Source organism: Pristiophorus japonicus, chromosome 20 (genome assembly GCF_044704955.1).
Source record: "Pristiophorus japonicus isolate sPriJap1 chromosome 20, sPriJap1.hap1, whole genome shotgun sequence".
NCBI lineage: Eukaryota > Metazoa > Chordata > Chondrichthyes > Pristiophoridae > Pristiophorus > Pristiophorus japonicus.
In genome coordinates, this window is record NC_091996.1 from 83496603 (window position 1) to 83519385 (window position 22783).

The 22783-nt window shown below is 48.9% G+C and overlaps 1 protein-coding gene across 6 annotated transcripts in view; it reads right to left on the minus strand.

The window, feature by feature from the left end:
- The window catches only part of LOC139232634 (misshapen-like kinase 1), a 259745-nt gene that overhangs the window by 57830 nt on the left and 179132 nt on the right, over window positions 1-22783 (minus strand). For 5 of the 6 annotated variants that reach the window (XM_070863069.1, XM_070863068.1, XM_070863066.1 and 2 more), the window contains 4 exons: window positions 22131-22379; window positions 18602-18687; window positions 13954-14066; window positions 5202-5299 (listed from right to left, as the gene is read on the minus strand). In XM_070863069.1, the coding sequence (XP_070719170.1) occupies window positions 5202-5299; window positions 13954-14066; window positions 18602-18687; window positions 22131-22379 (546 nt within the window). The remainder of the gene's footprint in view (window positions 1-5201; window positions 5300-13953; window positions 14067-18601; window positions 18688-22130; window positions 22380-22783) is intronic. The other variant, XM_070863070.1, reaches the window with a different exon arrangement.

The following is a 22783-nucleotide window of genomic DNA, read 5'->3' on the forward strand; positions in this document are numbered from 1 at the left end:
GGGGGGGGAGAAGGGATGGGGGGGGAGAAGGGATGGGGGGGGAGAAGGGGGGGAGGGATGGGGGAGAAGGGGGGGAGGGATGGGGGAGAAGGGGGGGAGGGATGGGGGAGAAGGGGGGGAGGGATGGGGGAGAAGGGGTGGAGGGATGGGGGAGAAGGGGGGGAGGGATGGGGGAGAAAGGGGGGGAGGGATGGGAGAGAAGGGGGGAGGGATGGGGGAGAAGGGGGGGAGGGATGGGGGAGAAGGGGGGGAGGGATGGGGGAGAAGGGGGGGGAGGGATGGGGGAGAAGTGGGGGGGAGGGATGGGGGAGAAGGGGGGGAGGGATGGGGGAGAAGGGGGGGAGGGATGGGGGAGAAGGGGGGGAGGGATGGGGGAGAAGGGGGGGAGGGATGGGGGAGAAGGGGGGAGGGATGGGGGAGAAGGGGGGAGGGATGGGGGAGAAGGGGGGAGGGATGGGGAGAAGGGGGGGAGGGATGGGGGAGAAGGGGGGAGGGATGGGGAGAAGGGGGGAGGATGGGGGAGAGGGAGGGGGGAGGAAAAGGAGAAAGGGGAGAGGGATGGGGGGGGAAAGGAGATTGGGGGGGAGAAGGAGATTGGGGGGGGGGGGGAGAAGGAGATTGGGGGGGGCGGAAGGAGATTGGGGGGGGGGAGAAGGAGATGGGGGGGGGAGAAGGAGGATTGGGGGGGGGGGAGATTGGGGGGGGGAGAAGGAGATTGGGGGGGGGGGGGGGAGAAGGAGATTGGGGGGGGGGGAGAGGAGATTGGGGGGGGAGGTGGAGGAGATTGGGGGGGGAGGTGGAGGAGATTGGGGGGGGAGGGGAGGAGATGGGGGGGGAGAGGGGAGATTGGGGGGGGGGGGAGATTGGGGGGGGGGTGGAGGAGATTGGGGGGGGGGGGTGGAGGGATTGGGGGGGGGGTGGAGGAGATTGGGGGGGGAGGGGGGGTGGAGGAGATTGGGGGGGGGTGGAGGATTGATTGGGGGGGGGGGAGGAGATTGGGGGGGGGGGGGAGGAGATTGGGGGGGGGGGGTGGGAGGCTGAACGGGCTGGGCCCGAGACTTCGGGCAGAGCCCGTCCCCAGCGCCAGATTTACAGGTAGGTGGCGTTGGGTCGGGTCGGGGGGGCTGGTGGGAGGGGAATCGGTTCGGTTCGGGTCGGGGGAGGGAGGGAGGGAGGGAGGGAGGGAGGGAGGGAGGGAGGGAGGGAGGGGGGAGGGAGGTCAGGTCGGGTCCAGTCCGGGGGCGGCGGGGGGAGGGGGGGGGAGCGGGAGTCGGGTCCGGAGGCGGAGGTTGGGGGGGGGGGAGCGGGTGTCGGGTCCGGTCCAGAGGCGGGAAACAGGAGTCGAGTCGGGTCGGGTGGAAGCAGGAGCTGGCCATGGGAGGAGCCTTATGCACGCCGCCTGAGTGAGGCCAATTCGGCCAGGGCTAGGGGCTGCGTGCTTCAGGCCCCTCCCACACAGTTTTGGGCGCTTGGAGCTACTGAACATGCACGCCCACTGTAGCGCGCATGTGCAGAGGTCCCGGCACTGTTTTCAGCGCAGGGACCTGGCTCCACCCCCTACAGCTCCTGCTGCGCTGCGCCGAGGGCCAGAGGACCTGCAGGGAGGTGGAGAATCTCAAGGTTTTTTTTAGGCGCACTTTGTGGCGTGAAAAACGGCCGTCCAGGTTGGGACTGCGCCGTTCTAGGCGCGGCTCGAAACTTGGGCCCTATATTCCAGGGATCCCTTTCCTGACCATTGGAAGTCCACACGTGATCAAAAGAGGAGGAGAGGAGGTAATGCCCACTTGTCCTGCCTGCCGACACTCATTGTTTTGGCAAAGAATGCCAACGTAATGTGGCGTCAGAGGGCGACTGGGAGCGACTAGCAGAAAATAAACTGCGCATTCTGGAAATCTGACACGAGAAAAGGCTAGAAGTACGAAGCAGGCCAGCGTGCATCTGGGACAACTAGCACTTCAGTCCCTTCATCACAGCTGGTTAAAACTTTCAAATTCTAAACAGACCTGCTGCGAAGACCCAGCGCTTGACGTTTGTATTTCAAGTTATTTTGGCGGAGGATAGCTCGCTCCAAGGGGTTAGAGATCAGTCACTGCAATCTGTGATGCTGCTGGGAATGAAAGCATATGGACTGAAAACTGCAGCACCACATCAATTCTTTACTAACACCTCTGCTGTTAGGCAAAATTCAAATTCTGTAAAGGTCATGTAAATGAGACAGTTTCTCGGTATCTGGAAGTCTGTGCCGTCGGTACCGCTGGATTTGAAAAGCCAACAGCACACAGCTTAGTGGCATTATGCACTGCTGCATTTTCTGCTGCTGGGCTAGCCAAGATTTGCTAGCTCTTAAGAGTACAGACGTGCAAGGTTATGTGGAGCAGCAGGACGAATTTCAGCCTGTAGTGGCAGGTCAACTTCTGCAGGGGTCACCATCGAGCTGGTCAATCACCGACATCTTGAGGTGCTGCAGATCAGCCTTGCTCAGGCAACAGATCAGCAACGTGACCAGAGGTCCCAGTCTCTCAGATGTATGCAGGGGGTGGGGGCACAGGCACATCTTACTTGTCTATAGGACACTTGTAAACCATCAGAGCTTTTCCTGTGTTGCTTAAAGACAGTATTACAGGGTAGATGGACAAGTTGGTATTCTCCTGTCCGTCACTTTCGTATGTTCGTATTTCGAGGAACAGGAGGCGGCCATTCAGCCCCTCGAGTATGTCAGTCATTCAATTAGACCATGGCTGATCTGTACCTTAGCTCCCTCGACACAGCTCAATTCTGTAACCCTCAATACCCTTGCTGAACAAAAATCGATCAATCTTTGTTTTGACATTTTCAATTGACCCCCCCAGCCACTATAGCTTTTTTGGGGGGTGGGGGGAAAGAGTTCCCGATTTCCACTGCTCTCTGTGTAAAGAAGTGCTTCTTGACATCCCTGGCTCTAAAGCTTGAGATCATGTCCCCTTGTTCTGGACTTCCCCCTACCCAGAGAAAATAGTTTCTCTTCACCTACCCCATCTAATCCTTTAATCGTCTTAACACACATGATTAGATCACCCCTTAATCTTCTATACTCGAGGGAACACGGGCCTGGTGTTGTTTCGAAAAAGAATGCCGAACCCTTGAGGCTTTACTGACCTGCGGAGGAGGTGGGGAATAAATCCCCTGCCTATTTATGAGCGCGAAGAGCAAAAGAAGAAGAAAACAGCTCTTCAACCAAGTAAAGCAGCGCTGTGTGTAATCTGAAGAATACACAGACAAGTAAGTGAAGTGAGGAGTCAGCTCTTTGTCCGGCCAAGTCCCGAACTCCTCTACCCACAGGACGCAGACGAGCAGGAAGCCATCTCTCAGCCCACGGCATTCAATTTAAGTCAGTCAATTTAGTGGAAGGCTTATGGGTGACTACACTGGCTGCTGACAGATCTACTTATCGTTTCACAGACCTTGCACTGGATCATTATATGTTTGATACCATGGGCTTTACTTATCCATCAGTGAGGAGGTATTTGACAGAGGACATTTGACAAGCCCTTTGAAAGGAGCCGTAGGGTGCTTGTGCCGCTGGGCAGATCCCAATCATTCCATTTAGAACCTGTAATGCTTTAATAAACGTTATGCTCGCCAAGGTGAGGCACTGGCGCTAGAGAATGGACCACTCTCCTGCACTGCCCCTTCAGGCAATCCGTGGGCCGACACAACACGGCACAGCAGGGTAATTCTCTCTATGCCATGCCCCAAAAAGCCTGTGCATCCTACAAAATCAGTGTTATTTCCCCTCCCTACCATTTCTTGAGCCAGCTGCCCGAGTCAGACGGCCAATTCAGTGTCAATTCTTGGCATCTAAGGTGGTAGCACACTTTCTTCTGAGCCAGAAGATTGTGGTTTCAAGCCCCACTCCAGCAATTGAGAACATAATCGGAGTGGGCACTCCAGCGCAGTACTGAAGGAGTGCTGCATTGACTGGCATTTCGGAACCTAAAGCAGCAACCCAACTCGGGAGCAGCAAAGCAGCTAGGCAGCTCTACAGGCGGCTGAAGGCCAAGGTCCAACAAAAAACCCACGACCTAAGGAATTAATGGGGGGTGGAGAAAGCACAGGAGATCCAGCAGCTGACCACAGTTCAGTCCACCTACGGCCCAAGCACTTAAGGCCCCACCCCATTGCTGGTCAAGAACGGGGAGGCACTCATCAAGGACACCGAGGCAGTCAGGACCCGCTGGAAGGAGCACTTCGAAGATCTCCTTAACCGAGACTCTGCCTTCGACACGAGTGTCCTCGACTCCATCCCTCTGTGGGGCGGTGGCCATCTGGAACAGAGCCGAGACGGTTTCTCTCGTTTAAACCCAGTGACATGTGTCATTATTCGAGCATTCACAGTGGCACTTGCCAAACGGGCACAGTGGTTGAAACGAACCCTGCCAGGGGGCAGTGTCAGCCGTGACTGAGTGGGTAGCACTCTGGCCTCGGAGTCAGAAGTTTGTGGGTTGAAGTCCAAATCCAGCGACTTGAGTACAGAAAAAAAACTATGCTGACACAGTGCTGTAATGAGGGAGCGTTGCACTGTTGGAGGTGCTGTTTTTCGGAGGAGACGTTAAACCAAGGCTCCGTCTGCTCACTCAGGTGGACGTAATAGAGGACACTATTTCTAAAAAGAGCAGGGGAGTTCTCGCTGGAGTCCTAGGCAATATTTATCCCTTAATCAACATCACCAAAACAGATTATCTGGCCGTTACTAAATGGCTGTTTGTGGAACCTTGCTGCCTTTCCCACATTACAACAGTGACTACACTTCAATAGTACTTCATTGGCTGTAAAGTGCTTTGTATATCCAGAGATCGCGAAATACGCTACAGAAATGCATGTCTTTCTTTCTTTAATGGCAGAATTCAACCCAATGGAGGGCGGTCAGATCACATGTTCAAGTGGCGGTCCAATTCTTAAAAGGCCAATGGACTGTCTGAATTTTCTCCAAACATCTGCCCACAATAGCCAATATTGGTTAAAAAAAACAGAAGATGGCCAAATTAGAAGTGGCACATGCTCAGTAATATCACATTATGCAGTTACTGTTCAGGTTACATTGCTCCTTCAGCTGAAAGCCTTGTTCCCCAACACCTCCCCCACCCACAGAGCTTTGAAGATCCCACAATGTCACTCATTCACTGTTTCAGCCTCCTGCGTTAGTCAAGAGTGTTCACACTTACTGCAGGTCTGCCGGGTCGCGAGGTGGTCCGTATCTCCTCCGGCTTTCCCCGGTTCACATCCTGCGAAAGGACCGGTGACCCTTCAGGCTGAGAGGAAGCTGGGGGGGGGGGGGGAAAGGCATCTGATTAACAACTGCAAACCAAATGAATAGCAACAGTTCATTAGAGTCAAGATAAGCCTTCAATGTTTATCCCTCAAACGATAATTTCGAACTGAGCCTGCAACTAGGTTTTAAACATTCCTCATACTTTTGTGCTTATGTTAACTCTTCACTTGTCCCATCTCAAGTCAACCAATCATCCCTTCAGTTGCATGCTTTGGGTCCACTTAGAAACATAGAAAATAGGTGCAGGAATAGGTCATTCGGTCCTTCGAGACTGCACTACCATTCAATAAGATCATGGCTGATCATCACCTCAGTACCCCTTTCCTGCTTTCTCTCCATACCCCTTGATCCCTTTAGCCGTAAGGACCATATCTAACTCCCTCTTGAATGTATCCAACGAACTGGCATCAACAACTCTCTGCGGCAGAGGATTCCACAGGTTAACAACTCTGAGTGAAGAAGTTTCTCCTCATCTTAGTCCTAAATGGCTTAACCCATATTCTTAGACTGTGTCCCCTGGTTCTGGACTTCCCCCAACATTGGCAACATTCTTCCTGCATCTAACCTGCCCAGCCCCATCAGAATTTTATATGTTTCTATGAGATCCTTCTTATCCTTCTAAACTCCAGTGAATACAGGCCCAATCGATCCAGTCTCTCCTCATATATCAGTCCCGCCATCCTGGGAATCAGTCTGGTGAACCTTCGCTGCACTCCCTCAATAGCAAGAACGTCCTTCCTCAGATTAGGAGACCAAAACTGAACACAATATTCCAGGTGAGGCCTCACCAGGGCCCTGTACAACTGCAGTAAGACCTCCCTGCTCCTATACTCAAATCCCCTAGCTATGAAGGCCAACATGCCATTTGCCTTCTTCACCGCCTGCTGTACCTGCATGCCAACTTTTAATGACTGATGAACCGTGACACCCAGGTCTCATTACAACTCCCCTTTTCCTAATCTGCTGCCATTCAGATAATATTCTGCCTTTGTGTTTTTGTCACCAAAGTGGATAATCTCACATTTATCCACATTATACTGCATCTGCCATGCATTTGCCCACTCACCTAACCTATCCAAGTCACCCTGCAGCATCTTAGCATCCTCCTCACAGCTCACACTGCCACCCAGCTTAGTGTCATCTGCAAACTTGGAGATATTACACTCAATTCCTTCATCTAAATCATTGATGTATATTGTAAATAGCTGGGGTCCCAGCACTGAGCCCTGCGGCACCCCACTCGTCACTGCCTGCCATTCTGAAAAGGACCCGTTTATCCCGACTCTCTACTTTGTCTGCCAACCAGTTCTCTATCCACTTCAATACATTACCCCCAATACCATGTGCTTTAATCTTGCATACCAATCTCGTGTGGGACCTTGTCAAAAGCCTTTTGAAAGTCCAAATACACCACATCCATTGGTTCTCCCCTGTCCACTCTACCAGTTACCTCCTCAAAAAATTCTAGAAGATTTGTCAAGCATGATTTCCCTTTCATAAATCCATGCCGACTTGGACCGATCCTGTCACTGCTTTCCAAATGCGCTATTTCATCCTTCATAATTGATTCCAACATTTTCCCCACTACTGATGTCAGGCTAACCGGTCTATAATTACCAGTTTTCTCTTTCCCTCCTTTCTTAAAAAGTGGTGTTGCATTAGCTCCCCTCCAGTCCACAGGAACTGATCCAGAGTTGATAAGACTGCTGGAAAATGATCACCAATGCATCCACTATTTCTAGGGCCAGTTAAGTACTCTCGGATGCAGACTATCAGGCCCTGGGGATTTATCGGCCTTCAATACCATTAATTTCCCTACCAATTTCCTGACTAATAAGGATTTCCTTCAGTTCATCCTTCTCGCTAGACCCTCAGTCCCCTAGTATCTCCGGAAGGTTATTTGTGTCTTCCTTAGTGAAGACAGAACCAAAATATTTGTTCAATTGGTCTGCCATTTCTTTGTTCCCCATTATAAATTCACCTGATTTTGACTGCAAGAGACCTACATTTGTCTTCACTAATCTTTTTCTATTCACATAGCTGCAGAAGCTTTTGCAGTCAGTTTTTATGTTCCCTGCAGGCTTACTCTCATACTCTATTCCTCCCCCTGCCTTAATTAACCTCTTTGTCCTCTTCTGTTGAATTCTAAATTTCTTCCAGTCCTCAGGTTTGCTGCTTTTTCTGGCCAATTTATATGCCTCTTCCTTGGATTTAACATGATCCCTAATTTTCCTTGTTAGCCACTTGATCCAAATAACAGCACAATCCCCATAAAATGAAGGTTGTACGATTGATGGAGGAAAATCAACAGCGATCGGGTTTTTCACATCCTCGGCATGTCCCAAAACACTGCACAGCCAATTAGGATCTTGCAGAGGCAGCGTTGGTGGTACTTCTCCAGCGCTTTGAGATGTCTGCTGTATATGGTCCACGCCTCAGCCATATACGAGGGCAGGTATCACTACTGCCCTGTAGACCATAAGCTTGGGTCCAGATTTGAGGTGCTTGTCTTCAAACACTTTCTCAGGCGATTAAAAGCTGCATTGGTACACTGGAGATGGTGTTGGACCTCGACATTGATGTCCTCCCTTGCTGATAAGTAGGCTCCCGAGGTATAGAAAATGGTCCACGTTGTCCAATGCTGCGCCGTGGATTTTGATGACCGGGGGGGGGGGGGCAGTGCTGTGTGGCGGGGTCAGGTTGGTGGAGGATGTTTAGTGTAAGGCCCATGCTTTTGCACGCCTCGGTGAAGGTGTTGACGATGACTTGCAGTTCGGCCTCTGAGTGTGCGTAGGCGCAAGTGTCGCCCGCATACTGTAGCTTGATGACAGAGGATGGGACGACCTTGAATCTAGTCTGGAGGCGGCGAAGGTTGAACAGGTTCCTATTGGTTCTATAGTTTAGTTCCACTCCAGTGGGGAGCTTGTTGAGAGCGAGATGAAGCATTGCAGCGAGGAAGATCGAGAAGAGCGTTGGCGCGATGATGCAGCCCTGCTTGACCCCGGTCTGAACGTGGATTGGGTCTGTGGTGGATCTGTTGGACAGGATCACAGCTTGCAGGTCATTGTGGAGCAGACGGAGGATGGTGACAAACCTTTGGGGGTAGCCGACACCTTATGAGTGACAGTGTCAAAGGCCTTTGTGAGGTCGAAGGTGGCCAGGTACAAGGGTTGATGCTGTTCCCTGCATTTCTCTTGTAGTTGTCGTGCTGTGAAGATCATGTCCATTGTACCCCTTGGTGGACAGAATCCACATTGCGACTCTGGAAGGAGCTCTTCAGCCCATGGGGAGTAGACGATTGGAGGAGGATTATTGCAATGACTTTCCCAGTGGCCGACCGCAGGGAGACTTGTCCCCTTTTTTCCAAGATGGTCACGATTACGGCATCTCATAGAAACACAGAAATTTACAGCGCAGGAGGCCACCATTTCAGCCCATCGTGTCTGTGCCTGCCGACAAAGAGCCGCATGGCCCTTCGTCAGCAGCCCGAAAGGTTACATACAAACCCATGAACAATGACGGAAAGGCAAAGAGCACCCAGCCCAACCAGTCCGCCCCACACCACTGCAACACCCCTTGTACTAAAAACATCGACACTCCAACTGGAGCCATGTTATCTCCTGGGAGAGGCAAAAACCAGATCTCCCGGCAGGTTCTCCTCCTTCCGGTGTTTATGCTCCACACGAGTCTCCTCCCACCCCTCTTCATCTCACAATACCACCTATCTTTCTATTCATTTCTCCCTCGTGTACTTGCGTACACTTATCAAGCTTCACCTTAAATGCTATTTGCCTCAACTATTCCATGTGATAGCGAGTTCCACATTCCAACCACTCTCTGGGTAAATTAGTTTCTCATGAATTCCCTGTTGAATTTATTCATGACGATCTTCTATTTATAGCCTCTAGTTTTGCTCTCTAAAAAAAAAAAAGGAAAAAAATTCCATGTCTATCCAATCAAACCCTTCCATTATCTTAAATAATGGAAGACTCAGCCTTCTCCTTTGTAGAGAGAAGAGCCACAGCCTGGCCAGTCTTTCCCGATACTTGCAACCTCTCTGATCTGGTATCATCCTTGAAAATCTTTTCTGCACCTTCTCCAGTGCCTCTATATCCCTTCTTAGAATATGGAGACCAGAACTGTGTGCAGTACTCCAGAGTGTAGTCTAACTAAGATTCTATACAAGTTCAACATGGCCTCAATTCTATCCCTCTAGCAATGAAGCCCAGTGCTTGGTTTGCTTTTTTAAAATGGCCTTATTATGCCCCGTCGCTAATTTTAATGATTTGTGTACGTCTAGATCCCTTCGCTCATCTACCCCATTTTGACTCTTATTATCCAAGCAGTGTGGCCTCTTTTATGCTTCCAACCAAAATGCAGAGCCCCATACTTATCTATATTGAAATTAATTTGCCAATTAGATGCAAGTTTACTAATGCCTTCCTGTATTTTGTTGCAGGCCTCCTGTGTATTAACTACACCCCCCCAATTTGGTGCCATCTACACATTTAGAAATTGCACACTCGCTGCCAGAGTCCAAATCATTAATGTAAATGGTGAAGAACATTGCTCCCAGCACCGATCACTGTGGAACACCACTTACTATCCTTTGCCAGTCTGAGTAGCTGCCCTTGACCCCGACTCTCCGTTTTCTATTCTGCAGCCAGCTTGCTATACATTCTGCGACCCGTCCCCTAACTCCATATGCTCTGACCTTAGCCATGAGTCTACAATCTGGTGCTTTATCGAAGGTCTTTTGGAAATACAAATATATTACCTGCTGCATTACTCTTTCTCTCAGAATTCTCATCCTGATTTTCAAAACTCTCCATGGGTTGTAGGGCTGGAGATTATAGATTTCTCTGATCTCCAGCCCTACAACCCTCATATCTGTGCTCCTCCAATTCTGCTCTCTTGATCATCCCAAATTTTAATCGCTCCACCATTGGTGGCTGTGCCTTCAGCTGCCCAAGCTCTGGAATTTCCTCCCGAAACCTCTCTGTCCTCCTTTAAGATGCTCCTTAAAACCTACTTCTTTGACCAAGCTCGGCCCTAAAATCGCCTTCTGTGGCTCAGTGTCAAATATTGTCTGATAACACTCCTTGTGAAGTGCCTTGGGGTGTTTTACTATGTTAGAAACACAGAAATCTACAGGGTAGAAGGAGGCCATCTCGGCCCATCGCGTCCGCGCCGGCCAACAAAGTCGCACGGCCCTTGGTCAGCAGCCCTGAAGGTTACATATAAACCTATGAACAATGAACAATGGCGGAAAGGTAAAGAGCACTCGGCCCAACACAACTGCAATAACCCGCCCCCTCCCTGCACCGCAACATTCGGCACTCCACCCCAACCGGAGCCATGCGAAAAAGATTTTAAAAACCCAGGCCAGGCGCTAACCCATGTTAAAGATGTTGCATAAATCCAAGTTGTTGTTTTTGTTACTTCTTCAAAGAATTCAGTAAGGTTGGTCAAGCATAACCGCCCCTTTTGAAATCCGTGTCGAATGCTCCATTATAATTTTGTTTTTTAAATGTTTTTCTAATACATCTTTGAGTAACTATTCTATTATCATGTTATTATATGATTGCACTGCAGTGCAGCCTTCAGCCGCCTGAGGAAAAGAGTGTTTGAAGATCAGGCTCTCAAAACTGCCATCAAGCTCATGGTCTACAGGGCTGTAGTAATACCCGCCCTCTAGTATGGCTCAGAGACATGGACCATGTACAGTAGACACCTCAAGATGCTGGAGAAATATCACCAACGATGTCTCCACAAGATCCTACAAATCCCCTGGGAGGACTGACGCAACGTTAGCGTCATCATTCAGGCCAACATCCCCAGCATTGAAGCACTGACCACACTCGATCAGCTCCACTGGGCAGGCCACATATTCCGTGTGCCAGACATGAGACTCCCAAAGCAAGTGCTCTATTCGGAGCTCCTTCACGGCAAACGAGCCAAAGGTGGGCAGCAGAAAGGCTACAAGGGTACCCTTAAAGCCTCGTTGATAAAGTGCAACATCCCCACCGACACCTGGGAGTCCCAGGCCCAAGACCGCCCTAAGTGGAGGAAGCGTATCCGAGAGGGCGCTGAGCACCTAGAGTCTCAACGGCAAGAGCATGCAGAAATTAAGCGCAGACAGCGGAAAGAGTGTGCGGCAAACCAGTCCCACCCACTCCTTCCCTCAATGACTATCTGTCCCACCTGTGACAGAGTCTGTGGCTCTCGTATTGGACTGTTCAGCCACCAAAGAACTCACTTCAGGAGTGGAGGCAAGTCTTCCTCGATTCCGAGGGACTGCCAATGATGATTATATGATTACAGCTATCAGGAAAGATTGAACAAGCTGGGATTTTTTTTCTTTAGAAAAGAGAAAACTTAGGTGTGACTGATGGAGGTCTTTAAAATTATGGGTTGGACAGGGTAGACGTGGAGAGAAAACTAGGACTCATAAATACAAGCTACTTACTAATAAATCCAATAGAGGAAGAGAGAGAAAGGTCTTTACTCAGTGGTAAGGAGGTGAAACTTGCTACCATAGAAAGTGGTTGATGTAAATCCGTTAAGATGCTTTCAAACAGGAAACTAGATGAGTACACGAGAGAAAAGGGAAGAGTCATCATAGGCAGTCTCTCGGAGTCGAGGAAGACTTGCTTCCACTCTAAAAATGAGTCCTTAGGTGGCTGAACAGTCCAATACAAGGACCACGATCCCTGTCAGAGGTGGGACAAGATAGTCGTTGAGGGAAAGGGTGGGTGGGACTGGTTTGCCGCACGCTCTTTCTGCTGCCTGCGCTTGTGTTTCTGCAGTCAGTCAGTCATAGGCGGTCCCTCGAAACGAGGATGACTTGCTTCCACGCCAAAAAAGGCACACCATACACCACATGGGCTTGACAGAGCTAGGTCTTGGTCCAGTGGCAAGGATTGACCAAGACGACTGGAGACCTGCTCTGCTGCACAGACCTAGTGCGCACACATAATCGCCGTATGGGCTGGCCCGTGCTCCCCGGGCCCTGAATTCACGCCTCCTCTGGGCCCCGATCACATCCCTCCACAGTCTCTCGCCGCTCCTGCTGTCTGCCCACGCACTAACAAAGAAACCACAGCGCCCTGGTACCACAGAACACGTGCAAAATGCAGACATTATAAATCAGCACTTGAGTTATACCGCAACCAAAAGGGGCTCTTCAGTCCTGTTTTACAAGAACGTTTACTGCGTGCTCTCGGCGATGAGCCGAAGGGAATAGAAAGATATGCCAAAAGGCGGAGATGAGGCAGATGGAATGGGAGGAGACTCGTGCGATGTACAAACACCAGCACATACGAGTGAGGCCGAATGGCCTGTTTCTGTACTATATATTCTATTGTTTTATAGGCAAACATGGCAGCCAATTTGCACACTGCCTACATACTGCAATATCATTTGTTTGATGGCGTTGATTGAAGGAGGAATGTTGGGCAGGACAGCAGGAGAACTCCCCTACTCTTCTTCCAATGGTACCATGGGGTCTTTTATACCCATCTGAACAGGCGGGAAGAGCCTTGCTTTAACATCTCATCGAAAATATGGCACCTCCAACAATGCGGCAATCCCTCTACTGCACTGGGCGTGTGTCTAGATTGGGGGCTCAGGTTCGAAATCACAACTTTCTGGCAGAGCTGAGAGTGCGACCCATTGAGCCAAGGTCACACTGATTGGCGCATTAGCCTCGAGCTTTGCATGCACATAATCCACACACATTTCTTCATTTCAGTACATGGGGGAGAAATGGTAGGTAAAGGAGGGAAAAGTACAAACAGGCTGGGAAGAAGGGGAAAGAGCGTTGGAGGATGGTCTGTTTATTGGCAGACTTTGCATGTCTCTGATCAGCCTCAACATGGGATCTATCCTAATGTGGCCATCAACGATCCAAATTCCAACTTAGATGCATCCAGTTACACAAGAACTTAAGAATTAAGAGCAGGAGTAGGCCATATGGCTCCTCGAGCCTGCTCCGCCATTCAATAAGATCATGGCTGTTCATCGACCTCAACAATTTACCGCCTGATCCCCATATCCCTTGATTTCCTTAGCGCCCAAAAATCTAGAAATCTCAGTCTTGAATATACTGAAAAACTGACCATCTACAGCCTACTGGGGTGGAGAACTCCAAAGATTCACAACCCTCAGTGATGAACTTCTCATTTCTGTTCTAAACCCTGTATGCTGAGATGATGTCCCCTAGTTCTAAGCTCTCCAGCCAGGAGATATAGCCTCTCAGCATCGACCCTGTCAAGCCGTCTAAGAATTTTATACTTTTCAATGAGATCAACTCTCATTTGTCTAAATTAGAGTATAGATCCATGCTACTTAATCTCTCCTCATAGGACAACCCACACATGCCAGGAATCAATCTCGCGAATCCTTGTCGCATCCCCAGAGGCAAGAATCTCCTTCCTTGGGTAAGGAGACCAAAACTGTACACAAAACTCCAGGTGTGGTCTATATAATTGCATCAAATAGTTTACTGCACAAAGGTAATGAATATGTAATGAGGCAAATTTGTTGTGTTGTCAACAGGATCTAAGCTATATGCTAATCAGCTTCAAAGTCTGTTCCTAAACTTATTTAATGTCTTAAACAGTACTATAAATCAGCCAACATACTTGTAATTCTGTTGCGCTCCATAGAACCAGTCCCAAGTACCCGGTGGGGGCCAATCTGTGGGAGACTCTCCGCTCTTTCCCATCCTGGCTCAATCCTACGCAAGTCTGGATTGCTGTAACCGAAGAAGGTCATTCAAGTCAGGAGCCATTTTGGTGACAAGACATCCCACAGTTTGCATAATTGATTCAACATTTAATTTTAATGAAAGGTTAAGAATGGCACAAACTACCCAGCAGGAAACTGCACAATACAGAATAGAGAAGCGGCCATTGAGTAAATTCTGCACTGCACATTTGCCTGGTACAGGTTAAATCTCCCTTATCCGGAACCCTCTGGACCTGGCCTGTTCTGGGCAAGGGATTTTTCTGGACGAGGGGTGGTCAAGTTAAACTGGATGGTACAGGTACTGAGCAAGGGGATATCAGTGCTGGCTAGCTTGGGGCTGGGAGTGTGGCAGAGAGATCATTGGGGGGGGGGGGGGGGGGGGGAGAGGGGCTGTGGATAGCGGGGTTAGGCCAGCGATTGCGGGAGTCAGCAGCGAGGAAGGACTTCAATTTGTTCATGTCGGAGTTCTGTACATGTGCCACCCGGTGGCCAGGAATGGTGCCGGACAAGGGGTGGTTCTGGATAAGGGAGTTCTGGATATCCCAAAGCACTTTAGTCAATCAAGTGCTTTTGAAGTGTAGTCACTGTTGTAACATAGGGAAACATAGCACCCAATATGTGCACAGCAAGATCCCACAAACAGCAATGAGATAAATGACCAGATTATCTTTTTTTTTAATAAAAAAAATAGTGATGTTGGTTGAGGGATAAATATTGACCAGGACACTGGAGAGAACTCCGCTGACTCCTCTTCGAAATGGTAGAGATTTTTTTACGTCCAGCTGAGAGCGCAGACAAGTCCTCGGTATGACGGCTTATCCATAAAAGTATACAGCCCAGCAACGTGGTAATCACACGACTCTGCCAGAATTGAAAGATAGCAGCACTGCACTGGGAGCGTCAGCCGGGATTGTGTGCTCGGGTCTGACGTGGGACTCGAACAAGTAGGTTAAATGTGTGGAGTCAGCATTTGAAGGCGAGTTGATCAAACAGTATACATTTTCCTCAAAGTAGAGATCCACATTGAAGCATTTTTTCTATTCATTCATCTCCCAGCTTCACAGACCATCCACCAACAACCTGTTCCAATGCCAACGTGTAGACATTAGCTGGGCGATGGACAGCAGCAGTTAATCACATCTTCCCAGTCAAGGGGCTACCCACAGCGCTCAATCTCAGTCTGCGCTGATGTTCTGAAGGCAAATTGTTCAGAGATTGAGGGCTCTGAAGAGATAGACTAATAGCACTGTTACCTTAGAAGTTGGGATTCTAAAAGACAGCAATAGTCTGTCTCTGAATGCTCTGCCTCTGCTAAATTACTGATTTCTCCAGTCGTAGACACTTATCACTAGATTCATTCTGAACAGCCAAGGAGCATAGATGAAGTCAAGACAATTGCTGCTACTTAAACAGGTTGCTTTTCCTCCTCAAACTGCAGGTACTACTACTGGCTAACACAATAAGAACATAAGAAATAGGAGCAGGAGTGCGGCCCCTCGAGCCTGCTCCGCCATTTAATACGATCATGGCTGATCTAATCATGGACTCAACTCCATTTCTCTGCCTGCTCCCTATAACCCCTTATCCCCTTATCGTTTAAGAAACTGTCTATTTCTGTCTTAAATTTATTCAATGTCCCGGCTTCCACAGCTCTCTGAGGCTACGCTGTCAGTGAATCCTCAAAACCCCTGGATACAGGTGCAACAAAGCCTGCGGTAAAATACTCATTTTCCCAGACAAGCTTCATCACTGCTCGTTGGAGCGATCCACACTCTCTAGATTAGTCGGTATGTCAGCATTCTAATCGGGTAACAGCAGCTCTTACTTGGCCCATTGCTACCCCCCTTTGGCATTTAATCTCCCCTGCCCTCCACCGTATCACAGACCTTCCCCCCCTTTTGTTCCTTCCTCCCCCACCCCCACCCCCACTTCCCTGCCTCTGTAATCGCTTACAAAACCGTTACATCTCGTAAAACTTTGTCCAGTTCTGACAAAATGCCACCGGCCGGCAGCATTCATTCCGTTTGTCTCCCACAGACGCCGCTGAGTATTTCCAACGTTTTCGGGTTTTATTGCAGTGTGGCCAACCCTGAACAGTGGCAGGAGGGGGAATGCAGACGCAGCACCGGAAAACGCTTCTGTGCTTTTCAGATAACTGAATCAATTCGTGTTCCCAGCCCACCAACAGCAGAACAACCGACTGGAGAGAGAAACGTGGAGACAGAGTCGCTGCACTGCTCTCTGGCAAACAGTTAGGCAGCTCACATCTGCTAACTGGGCCTTGCCGTCCGATAGAATCATAGAAATTTACAGCACAGAGGGAGGCCATTCGGCCCATTGTGTCCGTGGGAGGGCAAGAGCCTCGCTCCAATGGCAGTAGGATGAACTCAAATCACACCGCACATGGGCAATGCCTATATCTGCAGCTGTGCTTCGCTCCCGATGAACCTACTAGAATACAAACACACAAAATTGAAGGGCAGGAAAAGACGAGCTGCTCCACCAAGACTGCCCCGCACCACGATAGCTAGAACATCGTGACTAAACAATTCTTACACCTCCTCCCACAGTGACGCAATCTCCTGGGAGGCACAAAAAAACCCAGGGCCAATAAGGGAAAAATGACTCTGGAACAGGCCTCTCCGACCCGCGCAGGTGATCGAAAACCAGTTCAGGGGATCACACGGACCATTGAATGAACATGAGGCCCGAAATCCTGATTTAAACCGCGTGGGACACATCATCCTCTGGCACGAGCGAAAAGAAAAGACGACAACGAATTATCGATCTGTTTCAACCCGCTTGTCTGTGGCCATTCAATCACAAAACACAACAGCCACCTGGTCGACTGGCAAAAACCGGAAAAGTGCACGGAGGCGAGGCGAGCGGCAGACGGCACGCAACGACTGCGTGTTAAGTAAAGCTCGGATGAAACTTGAAAACATAGTCGCCGCAACACCCCAAACTTGCTACCACTCTGCACCCGCCCCATGTCCTGTTGAAGAAACTACGGACCAAAAGGCATAAATTCGCTTTCTTATCTTTTGGATGTACCCAACAAGCGAGGTTACTGGAACGAGAAAAATGATCCAAATTGAAGTCATCAGAAGCAGTCCCTCGGAATCGAGGAAAACGTGCTTCCGCTCCTAAAGTGAGTTCTTTGGTGGCTGAACAGTCCAACATGAGAGCCATAGACCCTGTTACAGGTGGGACAGACATTTGTCCGGGGGGGGGGGGGGGGGGCTGATTTGCCACATGCTCCTTCCGCTGCCTGCGCCTGACCTCTTCACGCTCGCAGCGTTGAAATTCGAAGCGCTCAACACCCTCCCGGATGCACTTTCTCCACCGAGGGCGGTCTTCGGCCAGGGTCTCCCAGGTGGTGATGTCGCACTTCATCACGGAGGCTTTGAGGGTGTCCGTTGCCCACCTTTGGCTCGTTTGCCATGAAGAAGCTCCGCATCGAAGTGGAGAGAGAGTAGCTGCAATGCTCTCCGGCAAACGGTTAGACAGCTCACATCTGCTACATGAGCCTTGCCGTCCCATAGGATCATAAAAATTTACAGTACAGAGGGAAGGCCATTCGGCCCATCGTGTCCATGTCCGTGGGAGGACGGGAGCCTCACTCTAACAGCAGTAGGATGAACTCAACTCACACCGGACATGGGCACAATATTCCCTGGGAGAAAAAGAGGGCAATGCCCAAAGCGAGAGAAATATTCTCAGAAGAGATGGCTGTAGCGCGAGCGAGGCCAATTCAATGCTGTGGTTTCTGCCACTGTGTGATATTTTGGGGACTCGTGTTGAGAGATTCCGGCCATTTGCAGCCAAAGCCATTGCTTTATGGCAACTGGATAAGTGGAATTCCAATTGTATTGAATAAATCTCTGGGATTTAAACCCACAGTTTAAGGATCGAATTTCACCAACCGTTCATTCATTTCCCCCTGAAAACCATAAATTAGTGGCCTTGAAAAATCAAATTATTCGAATGGAAAAGAAAGATACTGCGGATGCTGGAAATTTGAACTAAAAACAGAAAATGCTGGAAATACTCTGCAGGTCATCTGCGGAGAGAGAGAAACAGAGTTAACGTTTCAGGTCGATGACCAATTCGTCAGAACTGGAAAATGTTTAGAGAGGCAACAGGTTTTTTAAACAAGTGCAGGGACCGGGGGGGCAAAGAACAAGGAAGGCCTGTGAAGGCAGGAGAGTTTAAAAGACAAAAGGGATGATTGTACGACAGAAAAGGAGATGGTAATGGGACAAGTAAAGAAATAAAAAGGGGTGCAAATGGGAATAGCAGAATCAACAACAGCTGCCCTCCGACAAAATAGGGGCAGAGGTTATGATGTGGAATTATTGAACTCGATGTCGAGTCCGGAAGACTGTGAAGTGCCTAATCGAAAATGATTCTAATGAGCTCGCTGTGGACTTCCAGCATCTGCTGTTTCGATTCACTCGCAGTTTTGATTTACCGCCAGTGGACACGTCTGCTTGCAAAGCCTGGAAGGGAGAGAAATTGCGTCGATTGGTTAATTGTTACCTCGCACGCGGTGCCTGCCCCGGTCGGTTTATCAGCGCACTGCTGCTGTTCAGAGCTGTCGCGATGGAGGTCGTTCTCTGAGGAACCTTCGGCCAAAACAGAAACACAAGCTAATCATGCACAACTCCCAACAATTCCACTCTGAATTAAACATGGATTTAAAGGCTGCGTGTCTTTGGATTAAGGGCATGCTTAGATCGATCTACCCCCTCCCCCCACCACACCGGCCTCCCCGCCTCCTCCCTCCCCCAGAGGACTACTGTGACTTGGCATTTACATAGAGCTTTTACAGCACTGTTGTAGTAAAAAAAATAAGTAGCGTTGCTTGAACCGCTTATGGCCCATTAGCCGTTTGCACATTAAAGGTCAGATGACACGGCTGAGATTTGTTTACAAAGCATTATATTCGCCAGGCACCTGTGCAATATTCCACCGGTTACTGAAGTGCTCAATTGATCTGTAAAACAATTTCAAGCACTGACTGTTGCCACTTGAAATTCATGCCTTTACGGGCAGTTTTTAAAAAGTTGCATTTACACAGCACCTTATCACATCTCACAGAAAGAACTCAAAAGTAGTTTATGTACAATGAATGACTTTGAAACGCAGTGACTTATGTAGGCAAAATTGGCAGCCGTTTTGATGCAGCAAAAGGCAATGAGATAACCAGTTAATCATTGTATTTTGGCGGTGTTGGTTAAGCTAAGAATGTGACCCAGGACGCACAGAATTTTCCCATTTCCGTCACCGCCTCCAGCCCTACAATCCTGCGAGAACTCAAGAGTTCCTCCAATTCCGGCCTCTTGTACATCCCCGATTTCCTTCGCCTCACCATTGGCAGCCATGCCTTCAGCCATCTCGGTCTGAAGCTCTGGCACTCCCAGCGCAAACCTCTCCCTCTCCTCCTTTATGATGCTTCTTAAAACCTACTTCCTTGACAAAGCTTTTGGTCACCTGCCCTACTATCTCATTGCTCAAATTTTGTCTGATAACGCTCGTGAAGTACCTTGCGACAGTTTATTAGGTTAAAGGCGCTATATAATGCAATATGTAACTGAATTCCACGCTCTTCTACAAATATTGTCAGGGGACCTTTAATATGAAGAGTTGGAACAGACAATTAGAGCCTTGGTTTAATATGTCATCTGAAATGTGTCACCTCTGACAGTGCAACACTCCCACAGTACTGCACTGAAGTGCAGCCTACATTTTTAATTCAAGTTCTGGAGTGGTACTTCAAGCCACAACCTTCTGACTCATGGTGAGTGTGCTACCAACTCACATTAAAGCAAAAAGACCTTTATTCACATCTTTTGAATATGGTTCGGGTGCTAGCGGGGTCTGGGAGATGCACTTCGAGTACAGTGGTGCCCGTCACCCCTGGGACTCAGGTTTCACTCCAGCCCAGACTATTGGCATCAACGTCTCCACTCTGTGCTGTCTATATGGATCCGAACTGTGATGAGCTAGAGGTACTCTCAAACCAAATGGGCACAAGTCCACAACAAAAAAGCGCTAAAGGAACATAGGAACAGGAGGAGGACATTCAACCCCTTGAGTCTGTTCCACCATTCAATTAGATCATGGCTGATCTGTATCTCAACTCCATCTACCCGCCTTGGCTCTGTAACCCTCAATACCCGTGCCGAACAAACATCTATCATAATTTAGCTTGAATTGGCAATCTCAGAGCAGAAGGATGGCTATTGCAGGTAAATAGAGATGTCAGTGATGCAATAGAGATGCTCTTTTGAAGTTGGGGACTGTTGTGTATTGGGAATTGACATCTGCATCTAGGTTAGGCAGGACCAGGGGGCACAAATTTAAGTTGTTTAAGGCTATATTGAGGTTAGATGTCAAGAGGTGGTTCTTTTCCCAGAGAATAGTAGACCTCTGGAACAAGCTGCCCTCTCAAGTGGTGGATGCAGTCTCGCTGAATTCCTTCAAGCAAAAGCTGGATTTGTTTCTAGCTGCGGCGGAGATTGCCTCTTACAGAAGGTAGGTACTGCAGGGAAATTAATCGCCAAGAGTGAACTCCTGGACGAGTTTCGATCGTCTAGATGGGTCAAAGAGGAATTTCCCAGATTTTTTCCCCAAGTTGGCCTGGGTTTTTTTTAAATCTGTTTTTTTGCCTCTCCCAGGAGATGACATGGTTTGGGGTGGAGTGTGTATGTTGTGATATACAAGGTATGGCAATTGTGTGGGATAGGCTGGATGGACCAGAGGGTCTTTACCTGTCCGTCGTTTTTCGAATGTTTGTATCTAACGGATGCCATACTTGACCTTGGCAGTGCGTTTAATGGGACATAGAAAATAGGTGCAGGAGCAGGCCATTCGGCCCTTCGAGCCAGCACCACCATTCAATATGATCATGGCTGATCATTCACCTCAGTACCCCTTTCCTGCTTTCTCGCCATACCCCTTGATCCTTTTAATCGTAAGGGCCACATCTAACTCCCTTTTGAATACTGCAGATGAAGGTTTACATCTGATCCATGTTGGATCTGAGCTCGGTATGCTTTGTGCTGGCACCGGGAACTAAAGAATGGGAAAAGTGCTTCAATCCCTCACCCCGATGACCCCAAAAACTCGAAGGAAACGTAATTGGAAAAATGTGACTATTTATATAGCACCTTATCACATAGAAATGTCTCAAAAGCACTCTCAAATTTGACCAAAATGTAGTGCTTTGAAGTGAATCACTAAATTAACCACCCAAGCCCATTAAGATCTCACAAGCCTTAAGTGCACTATCCGTTCTTTCCCCTGAATGTTATTAACGGAATGCTTACGCAGCCACAATTTTTATTGAAGAACTAGACCCTGATGTTTCACATGGGGAGATCAAGATTAAATGTAGTCTTCAGAAGAAGGGGGTTAGGGGCAGTAGTTTGAGATAATTCAACGAGGGCGCACAGATGCGATTACATCCTCATTTTAAAGTCATGTATTCTGTTCTATTTAAAAACAAATAATCACATTACAAATTCCTAAATCCATATGTATTATGGAAACTGCCCAAGTAAACTTGTCATGCTGTAATCGCACTCTCCCGCCAGTGGTGGCACTGCAGTGGGAGTGGGTGCGACGCCAGTGTGGCAGATTTACAAAGGCCAGCTCTGTTCTAAATCTGGACGTGGGAAGTTTATAATGGAAAAGTTTTACAGAAAGCGCTTGCAAATGAAAACTGTTTAATATGTAGATAAACAACTCTGGAGCCCATGATGCAGTCCAATTTATCGCATCAGCATTATTGAGATTCAGCAGGTCTTAATCTAGCACTCCACCTTTCAAAAAGCAAGATAGAGCGCTGCGGTAAAGGACAACATAACCAACCAGAAGACCACCCCCCGCCCTCCCAGAAACACATGGCACAACCCTCTAATTAGAAGGCAGGTCAATCCAGGCAGCTATTGCAACCACTAAGATAGCAGAAGGCATAATCCTTTTGGTTGGGGGGGGGCTTATCAGCCTTTTCCCTTCTCTTGTACTTCAATTTTTTTTTGGTTTTTGGATTTGTCCTGGTTACCTTTGGAGGCGCTTCATCTGCCATCTTCACCCATGGCCCAGAGTCATCTCTGTTGCCGGCACGGGGAGGTAGTACAGGGGTCTCAGAGGTGGGGTCTGAGTTCTGTCGCAGCATCTCGCCACGCTTCGCTGGCACGGGTTCCTGAGTTGGGAAGGCAGCGACATTCTTGGTCGGTTGGTCTTGCAGTGACTGGGACCTTGGCACTGGCGCAGACGATGGCTTCAGCGCAACCAGGTGCGCCACTTGAAACTGCGAGAGAGTTTTCAGCAAGGTTTAAGTGCAAACTGGAAGACTGGAGGTCAAGTCATAGCTGCTGAACAACCTACACCATCATTTCTCCATAAAACAAAAATCAAAAATACCACCGATGCTGGAAAGGCTGGAGAAACAGAGAATGGTGGAAATACTCAGCAGGTCAGGCAGTATTCTGAGGTCACCATCGACCTAAAATGTTAACTCGATTTCTCTCTCCTCAAAATCCTGCCCAACCTGCTGAGTGTTTCCAGCATTTCCTGGCGTTATTACTGTAATTTCTCTGCTCCTGCTCCCCCCCACCCCCCAACATCCGAATATTCACTGACCGGGGATTCATGGTGAATCATTACAAATATGAATTTTCTGTTGCACAATTTATTGGAATTGAAGTGGCTCCA